The 9,429-nt window shown below is 44.8% G+C and overlaps 1 protein-coding gene across 1 annotated transcript in view; it reads right to left on the bottom strand.

Moving 5' to 3' along the window:
* Cd244 (CD244 molecule) overlaps positions 1 to 9,429 on the bottom strand; it is a 23,959-nt gene that overhangs the window by 4,213 nt on the left and 10,317 nt on the right. Inside the window, exons 2-7 of the mRNA XM_055613282.1 lie at positions 7,294 to 7,611; positions 6,930 to 7,205; positions 3,932 to 4,036; positions 3,313 to 3,467; positions 1,675 to 1,740; positions 125 to 187 (exon numbers count right to left, since the gene is read on the bottom strand). Of these exons, the coding sequence (XP_055469257.1) occupies positions 125 to 187; positions 1,675 to 1,740; positions 3,313 to 3,467; positions 3,932 to 4,036; positions 6,930 to 7,205; positions 7,294 to 7,611 (983 nt within the window). The remainder of the gene's footprint in view (positions 1 to 124; positions 188 to 1,674; positions 1,741 to 3,312; positions 3,468 to 3,931; positions 4,037 to 6,929; positions 7,206 to 7,293; positions 7,612 to 9,429) is intronic.

Genomic DNA, 9,429 nt, shown 5'->3' with positions numbered 1-9,429 from the left:
CACACACACACACACACACACACACACACACACACACACACACACACCTGCAAACACAGCAGACTGTGCACACGCAAAATGCACATCTGTTCCACAGAACCCTCCAGAGGAAGAGACACCTCACCTTCCTGGAAGGCTGGATTTCTGAATATATTGAAACTTTTTCTTGTGATGTGGAATCATGAGGCTAATGAGGAAAAAGAAGAAAAACCAAAGTATTTCAGAAATATAGATCAAGCATAACCCTTCTCTGCTTAAATGGCAGCGATGATCTCTGTTTATTAATGAGAAGAGGCCTGGAGTAGCTGAGCAATCGTGACTGGCATTAGTCCCACTGTTACTGTTAGTGGCGATTACCACTATTTGTTGAACACTTATTTTATCTATATAGTTTATTTTCTAACCCTTATATTATTCCTTAAAAAATCTATGTTCCTTCTGTCACAAACAAGTTTACAGATTCAGAAGAAGGAGGGAAAGGGAAAGAGGAAGAATGAGAAAGAGAAAGAAGACAGCAATGACCCCAGCACACAGTTGAAGAATTCAAACCCAAAATTTTCAGGGTTTGCTTAACATTTCAATGGTTCCTTTTGGTAACTCCTTCCTTCTCTAGACCTAAACTACAATGTTTATCAGGTCAGGCAACCATCTCCATGGTAAGATGCTTTAGAGGAGGAATCTCATTCTCATTCAGAGTTCTGATCAAGAGTTCTTCCTCGGATTTATTCAAATTATTCTCTCTGGCCCAGTGTGACTAAAGCCAGTGAAATGGCAGGTATCCATCACCCTTAGGATGGATTTCTTTGTGATACAATTTTTCCAAAAAGCTGAGGGCTTGCCTGTTTCTGAACTTGGTCCTTAAAGAGAAGAGGGGAGGGAAGAGTAGAGGAAAAGAGGAAAGACAAATGAGAGGTTAGGAAAAGAGACAGAGAAGAAGAGAAGAGAGAGGAGGAGAGAAGGGAAGATGAGAAAACAGGAACAGAAGGTTTTTATCAGAAACATTTCACTACTGTCCACCACCGAGCATTTCCCTTTGGAAGAGAACACCTGACACTGGTTAGCAATGAAATCATGTCACCTGCCAATCTTATAGAGTATCTTTCTAATTAATGTGTGAACTTCTGTGTTGTCAGAAGTTAGAGGTATGGCATGAGGAAGCGGCATGAAAATTGAGAAACTGTTTGGATCAACTCTTTTTTACTCTTCAGCTTTGTGGCCTTAAACACATCAGCCAACCTGAGTCTTGGTTTCCACATTTGTAAATTTCTTAAGACTGCCAAAGGAGATTTATTAAGAAAATGACCGTTACTGTTAAATCTAAATAAGATTTTTAAAAGATCAATACACATTTTATTCTTTCCTTAATAAATATAATGATTAATTATACCATTAGGGTAATAAGAGGAAAAACATAAGCTGAATCCTGTAACAAAGTTCATTCTCCCATAGACAACCTGATCTAGACTTCTGCTAGAAGTGAAAGAATGAAATCTCTGTCAAGACACACTGAGTCCAGTGATCATTTCAAACAATTCGCTAAAGCACCTGTGGCTGTCTTCCAGGCCCCAGAAAACACCAATGTCTCATTCTCCATTCACTTGTGTGATTTAAGAGAGGCTTAGGAAGCCCAGTAGACTAGCCTGGAAAGGGATAGATTAGAGGCCAGAGGAGTACCTTGTACTGGATCATAGAGTAGATGGTGCCTCCATTTCCAGGAGATTTCTGCTCCAGCATCTGCTCCTGCACAGAAAACAGCAAAGGGACATATAATAATCTCTGTCTAAGCTTGAGCTGAATAGTGAGAGACATCACAAAGAAGAAGGGGTCTCCAAAAGGAGAGAGGTGCAAAACTGGGAGAGCCTCATCATCGAACACCCCAGAATGAGTAGAGATGGGAAGGAGGGTGATTTGCAGTGGACCAGCAGCAAGGAACCACCCAGGAGTCAATAACTCGACAGGCTCCCTGTCTCTTCCTTCCCTTTAGTAACTTTAGAACTCCCTTCTTGACTTTTCTGACTTTTGACTGAAAGTTGCCAACATAACCACTGACGGTGGGCAGGGCTCTAAGAGGCAGATTTGTGCTTTTTCCTCCTCAGGACATTGAAATTCAGTGGGTCCAAGAATTTTAAAGATGTGGCAATCTTAAGGCCCCTCTCTAGATCCAGACCTCATGGTCAGCTTACCCTTGACCTCAATGCAATCCCAGAGAAGTCATAATGCTGAGTGAAAGCCTGATCTCAGCAAGGTCAGAGAGTACATAGCCTTTCCTGCCTCCCTCCGGCTCATGCCTGCTCCACAGGCGCTTAGAGATGTAAGGATTCCATCTTGCATGTCTCCAAGAACACAGTGCCAAATGGGGATTTCATGGAGGTCAGGAAAGCCTCCATGAGAGTTTAGTTTTAGCAGATGAGCTTTCCAAAGAGGTTGAGAAGCAGAGAAACATAAGCCATTCTTGGCAGCTAGAAGATCAATGGGAGATTGTTGCTTTTCTCTTCTGTGCAAACCCATGTGAATTGTCTCCAGAAAGGTTAGATTTGCAGCCCAAAGAGAGGCCATATGAAACTTGAAATGTAGGTCTTCAAGGCAAAACCTGGAGATAGTGAAGAGACACAGGCTGAGGTCATGCAGGGAGGAACCCCAAGTCAAAAGGTAGCTAGAGTACTCAAAAGGCCTTTTTTGTCTTAAAAAAAAAAAAAAGCTACTTTTTTGTGTAAAAAGGCCCCTTTCCTATGACCTCCTTATTTTACCTAGTCTACTGTCATCTTTATTTATTCTATGAGGAGGCTAGGTTGTTTGTTTGTTTTTAATAAGCATTTGTCTGTCAGGTGGCTACAGGTAGATTCACGTGCCCTAAGGCCCAATAGCAGTGGGAAAATCCATCTTCTTTGTAGTTTCTATTGTCCAGTATTCCACTGCTAGGACAAGGAAGCAGGCAAAGGGGGCTGCCCCCAGCCAGCTAATGCACAAAGGGGAACTGGCCCTGAAGAGAGATTCTTTACAGTTCTTATCGGTTCTAACTATAACTTATTGCACTTATCCTGGCCTTCGGCCCAGCAGGCAAGACTAAGCTGAAACGAGGAAGATGCCGGGATGCAGTCTGGGAAGGCAGTAATAGACACATGCTTCCCTCTGCTAGTGATGGCTACTGAGTTCCATTCCTTCTCGGCAGATACAATACAGCACCACGATGCCCCTTCTGCCTCATTTGCGTTTTCTCTGCTACGTTTCTTTTTCCCTTTTTCTGTTTGGGCAGAGCCGTAAAACTGTCGGAGAAAAAAAAAAAAAAAAAGATGGAAGAAAGCTGAAGATCACCTGGAAAAGACACCCGTCCCCTTCTCTTTGTCCTGTTTCATCTTCCTGGACAGCTGCCGAAGATCCTGAGGCCCTAGAATGTCCTAGTTGATCCCTCATGACTTGTGGATCCTTGATATATTCATATATTGTCAAATCTTCCTTAGGGACGAACTCTGTGTGAGGAAGAAAATAAAGGTTAGAACTTCAGAAACCTTCGGAAGGTTTCCTACCCAGGCCTTACAAGGAACACCTGTGCCAAGGATGGTCAAGCGCTTTAAAACGGCTCTAGAAAACAGGCAGGTGAATGCTCTTGCCAGGATACCTAAAGAGCACAATGGAGCAATTACCCCTGACATATTCTCCACCAAGCTGGGAAGACACCAACCAAACCCATCACCTTAGGTAAACCAGCATATTGGGGACTATGCTTTAAATCCCCTGAAGCCACAATAGACAGTGTGGACTGGAGGGTGCACGCATTGCTTGCCTCTCCCCACAACCCCCATACTCACACATATCCCAACACCTCTCCCAAGAAAAGGAGATGCTGTTTTCAGAATACAGCCCATGGACACAGGCTCAACCCACTGGACCTGATGCCTCAAGCAACAGCATCCCTTCAGGGGCTTCTACTTACGTGACTGTTTTCTCTTCTTATCCCATACGCAGAAGCAAATGATGGCACCGAGAAATAGTGCGGCCAGAATAACGATGATCACCACAAAGGGCAGAAATATGAATTCTGAGGGACACAGAAGGTGGGAGGACTGAGTCCTCGCTTTCCCATTCATTAGCTTCAGGAGCTATCCCCAAACCGTTATCCTCTCTTATGTGGCCTGTCTCCTCACATCCTATGAATTCATCACTCTTGTAGTTCCTACTCAGTTGGGTGACAGACTGGTCCAGCTTATAAATTCCAGAGGACCGGTGCTACCTACTTACCTCTCTGAAGTAATTTTCTTACCTAACAAAAGAAGATGATGTTTCCTCTTTCTAAGAGCTAGTCACATGGTCTGGTGCCCGTAAAACATCTCACATGGCAACTGTTCCATCTACCGTTGTAACCCAGCAAATACTCGCCACACACTTACTGCTACAAGCCTTCTCTTTCTCCTCTCTATTTCTTTTGCTGTCACTTCTCTTCTTCATTTGAACTTCTGCGTTCGTCATTTGTGTTACACATAGAGGCCCTGATTTATAACCCAACTAACAAGAAGAGAATGGTAAAGGATTTTGTACTACAGGTGTTCACTAATGAGCTTTTCATAAACAATATCTCATCTGATCGTAACCGCAACTCTGTGAGGTACTGCTTATTATCACTCCCATTTACCCAAAGGGAAAAATGGAAACTCACAGAAGTGAATGACTCTTCCTGGGATCACAGTTAGTACATAAATGATTAAGCAACAATGGTCTGGACCCCCCCCCCAAACCACTGCTCCTGTAACTACACCTTGCCTCACTCCTGTTTGGTTATTTTCTGCCCATAAATAACTTAGTTCCCCCCCCCCCCCGAATTTTCTGAGGAAAGTTCTATTATTTCATAGAGTAGAACCAGTTCTGGCTAATGCACAATGAGGAAGCGGTCCTACTCAGAGGTTCTTCACCGTTTATATAGGTTCTAAACTATAACAACGCATTTTCACACATGCCTTTCACCAGTAAATCTCTTTTAGGTACCAGAAACTTAGAACAATTAAACATGTTTTACAGAGACAGAAACTGCAAGTTTGGTTGTTTGGGGACATTTACAATGAAAATATATTTTCAGTTTTACTCTTGATTTCAGCTGTTAACCACAGTCCCCTTGGGTGCCTGGGAGAAGGGTGCTTTCCCTGATAAAAGGTGGGGAAAGAGCTTAGAGAGCAACTATCAGCTAGGGTCCTCTTCTTGAAACCTCCCAGCAGAGACATGCTCCTTTTGGTGTGGAAAAGGAGCCAAACGGGCAAGTGTAAGTGACCTTGGAACTGCCCAGGGAAGGCGCTGCTTCTCCTGCATTCTCTTTTGTGTAACTTAATTTTTTTTAGGCAAACTTATAGGCAGGGAGATTCTTTGTAGTGTTAGTTTATTACTTCCGTTTCCTCCTTCGGTAGCTACCCTTTGAGTTAGTCCTGTTCAGGTCTGTAGTTCCACAGAGGGATCCCAGCTTGGGATTCCTACAGGAGAGATTCCCTTGCTCTCTCAACAGCCAGCTTCTGGAGGCTAAGAATTGGGCGCTGCTTGCTAAGAACTTGGAAATTGCACATACTTGGGATCTCTCACTGAAGTAAAGGGGCCGCTGAGTGGAGTAGTGGCACAGGACACTGTCTGGGCAGAGATGCACTTCCTTGGTAGCTTCACCCACAGCAATGCCTGCTTCCTTGTGCCTAGAGTAGCAGACACACATCCAGAGTTCAGGCCTGGATGTGGCCTATGGAACACATCAAGTCCAGTCCTGTGAGAACCCAAGGAGTGCTCCCAGGAAAGGTTCTGAGGGCCTATTCCTTCTGCTTTCTCAGTGCTTTCCTCTGAGAAAGGGGAGCCAGGCCCGACCGCAAGACAAGAAAATACACTACATGACCCTAAACTTAACATGGTGGAAACCTGAGCCGAAAGGAGATAAGGAGATAAGGACATTTTCTGCTGTAAATTTAAGGATAGAGACTCCCTGGTTGGACTGGATAGGTTGGGTCGGGTTGGGTGAGGTGGGTAGCGTGGGGGGGGTGAGTGGATGTTTTGGCATGGGGTGTGGAGCAGTTTGGAGAAACCAGAGACAGAGGAGGTGTGATGGTTTAAAGCAGACAGACGGAGGGAAACGCTTCGGAGCGCAGTGGCATGGAGGAGATTGGTACAGGGCCCTGAAAGAACTCCTTGACCCTAAATAGTTGTGAGAAGGAAAGGGGTCAGGGCCCCCTCTGCCCACTAACCTTTTCTCTCTCAACTTAAGGTTGGAGGATGGGTGGAAAGGAGGTAGAGGCCTAAACACTGCAAATACAATAGAGTTAAGAAAAAGACCTCTAAGGGCGCGTCAGTTGGCTTAGATGAGGTGGGTTGGGTTGGGGGGCTTAGATTGGGTTGGGTGGACTGTTGGATGGGTTGGATTGAATTGGGTGGGATAGGGTGAGTGAAGTAGGTTAGGTGGGTTGGGTTGGGTTGAACTGGATTAGTTTTCCTGTAAGTGCTATGCAGATAGCACATTAAGCCTTTATCTGATACAAAGTGACACAGCCTTAACTCAGGTAACCCAGGATAAGCAATAAATCCAGAACTCGGCAAAGTACCTTGGCATGTTCCTGCTGCCCCACTGACAAGGTATAGTGTCAGTATATGTCTCAGAACACTCTCCAGCTTGAGGGAAGACATCAGTCAGGAGAAAATGGGTCTCAGTCCCTCAAATTAGGAAGATAATGTTCGGGGCATCACAAGTCACTAAACAACTACGTATTCCCTATGAGGAAGGAAAACTATTATTTCCAATAGAAGGAGAAGATATAAATCCTGCCAGGCTAGGACAGGCCTGTGCACCAGAGAGGCCAGGCACCTGCTGAGGAAGCACCCAAGGCCATGAGCCAGAAGGCCATGTGACCTTATACCCCAGTCTCATGTGGGTCTGGTTGTGGGGTCCTTGCCATGGGCCAAAATGCCCCACTTACTCGGATCGACACTCTGACAGCCCTGGGTGATGTTCAGGGTGACGATTGCCCAGCTGACTTTGTTGCTAACATTGCAGGTGTATGTTTGCAGGCCGCTGGCATCAGCCTGACTCTCCAGATGGGTACCATTCCTCTGTCTCGAGATCAGTGTGCTCCCTCTGTACAAAGTATAGTTCACATTGTCATCCTTGGGCACCAGGCAGTACAAAGACAGTTGACACGTCCCACTAGCCCAGGTCGTCCACTCGCCCTTCAGGTAAGGCTTCTCGACATGATCTGGAAGCAGAGATCCCAATCAGAGGGTTCTAGAAATGCAAGTCCTACAGGAGTCAGAGGGGCAGAGTGGGCAGTACTAAAAACTTACCAAATATACTAATCTGGAAGTTCTTACAGCAAGTTGTCCCACTGCTGTCGGTGATCTCCAGCCAGTACAGACCACTGTTTTCTGGCTTAGCTGATTTGATAACAAGAGCAAAATCCCTATCCTCAAAATCATAGATAGAAGGTATTTTGATGCTTTTCGTCTGAGGAGGAGACAAGTCTACAATCTCAGTTATTTCATTTGAATCCAGTTGTTTCTTCTTCCATCGAGCAGAAACGTTTTTCGTCTGAATGTCAGTAGGCCGTAGGCAGAGATCCTTCCCTGAGACACCATCCAGATCTTCATAAGAATCGGAGCACCCTAGGAAAGAAAACCTGGTCTGAAGGTGACGGGAAGATCATGAGACCTGAGCAGCGTGAGCAGCTGCCTGTAACTCCCTTAAGCTAAGGATCTGGGAGCAAGTGTGAGGAGCCCAGAGCCCAATCTGTTTCTCCTGGTCCCCAGGCTATGCCCTCTAGTCAAAAGGAACTCACAGACCCACAATAACAGCTAAAATCCCTTTTGAACATTTATTTTTATTTTTTAATATGTATATATGTGTGCCTGTGTGGGTTTGTGTACATGAGGGCAGTGCCCAGGAGGCCAGAAGAGGGCATCAGATCCCTTAGAGCTGGTGTTTACAGGCAGTTATGAGCTGTCCAACATTAGTGCTAGGCACTGAACTTGGGCACTCTAGAAGAGCAGTATGCACTCTTAACTGCTAAACCATCTCTCCAGCCCCACATTAGACTCCCTTGGGTACTATGTGACAGATAAGTTTCAAATGTGTTGCAAGTACTTAACTTCACAAAAACCCTATGAAGGTGTTATCCTCATTTTTACAGGTAAAGAATTGAGTTAGAAAATACTTAAGTAGTGACTGGAGAGATGGCTCAACAGTTAACAGCACAAGATGCTCTTCCAGAAGACCCGGGTTCAATTCTCAGCACCCACATGGCAGCTCACACCTGTCTGTAACTTCAGTTGCAGGGCTTTTGACACCCTCACACAGACATACATTCAGGCAAAATGCCAATTGTAGTGTGATTTCTTTTCTGTACCTGGCCGTTTAGAGGATCCACAGTGGATAGTCAGTGGGCCCTTTAAGAAGTCTTAGCTGTTAGAACTGCTTGACCCTATGACTTTCAGAGTTGATTTCCTCTTGGATTTCTGAGAACAGGAGAGGATATAAAAAAGCCAACTGAAGCTAAGAAAGAGGACTGGGAGTGGTATTGGGCCAGTAGTGGGAGAAGAGAGGGCAACTGAGCCAGAGAACACATCATTAGGAGACAGTTGATAGTGAATTGGCCTATGAGAGTGAAAAGAGAAAGCAGCTGGTGGCAATTGAGCTGGGGGACGCAGAGCTGAGCAGATAGGTTAGAACAGTTGTTACAGTGTGGAGATGGGAAAACTGTTAGAAGGGACTGCTTAACCAGACTGTTGGGAAACTGAGGGAGGACCTGTCAGGAGAAACTTTTGAAGGGACTGAGCAGGAAACTGGGAAGAGGGCTGGCAGGGAGTTAAGAGAACTAGTTACTGTCTGTAAGGAAAAAAAAAGACATTAGAAGAAGAAACATTTAAATTAAAAAAAAAACACACACATTTTACAACAAATGAACAAAAAATAAAAACATATTACATATATATTTTTAAAATAAAATATTTAAGTAAATAACCCTACCCACACAGCAAAATGATGAGCAACTGATTTGGCTTTAGTGAGAGATTTTGGTTCAGCTTTTCATATATATAAACTTTAGCGTGGAGTATGTTTACATATGTGTTCACAGGCCCATGCACTTTTGCATGTGGAGACTGGAGCTGGACGTTAGACATCTTTGTCATTCTCCACATTATTCGTCTGTGTGTGAGAGAGCGGGGGATGAGATCGGAGGGCACACCCAGGCTGTAGCACCCAGGCTGTAGCACCCACTCTGTATGCCACAGTGTAACTTTCTGAGTCTCTCTTTCCATGTTTCTTCCACTTGGCACACTCCAGGCTAGCTAACCTGTGAGCGCCTGGTGATTCTCTCCTCTCTGCCTCCCACTTTGCCTTAGAAGTGCTAGTATTACAGATGTAGACACTGCATTAGTGTGTGTGTGTGTGTGTGTGTGTGTGTGTGTGTGTGTGTGTGTGTG

Source organism: Psammomys obesus, unplaced genomic scaffold (genome assembly GCF_907164565.1).
Source record: "Psammomys obesus unplaced genomic scaffold, mPsaObe1.curated_primary_1811, whole genome shotgun sequence".
In the NCBI taxonomy this organism is placed as follows: domain Eukaryota; kingdom Metazoa; phylum Chordata; class Mammalia; order Rodentia; family Muridae; genus Psammomys; species Psammomys obesus.
The sequence above is the reverse complement of the archived record's forward strand: the minus strand, read 5'-3'. Positions and strand labels throughout refer to the sequence as shown.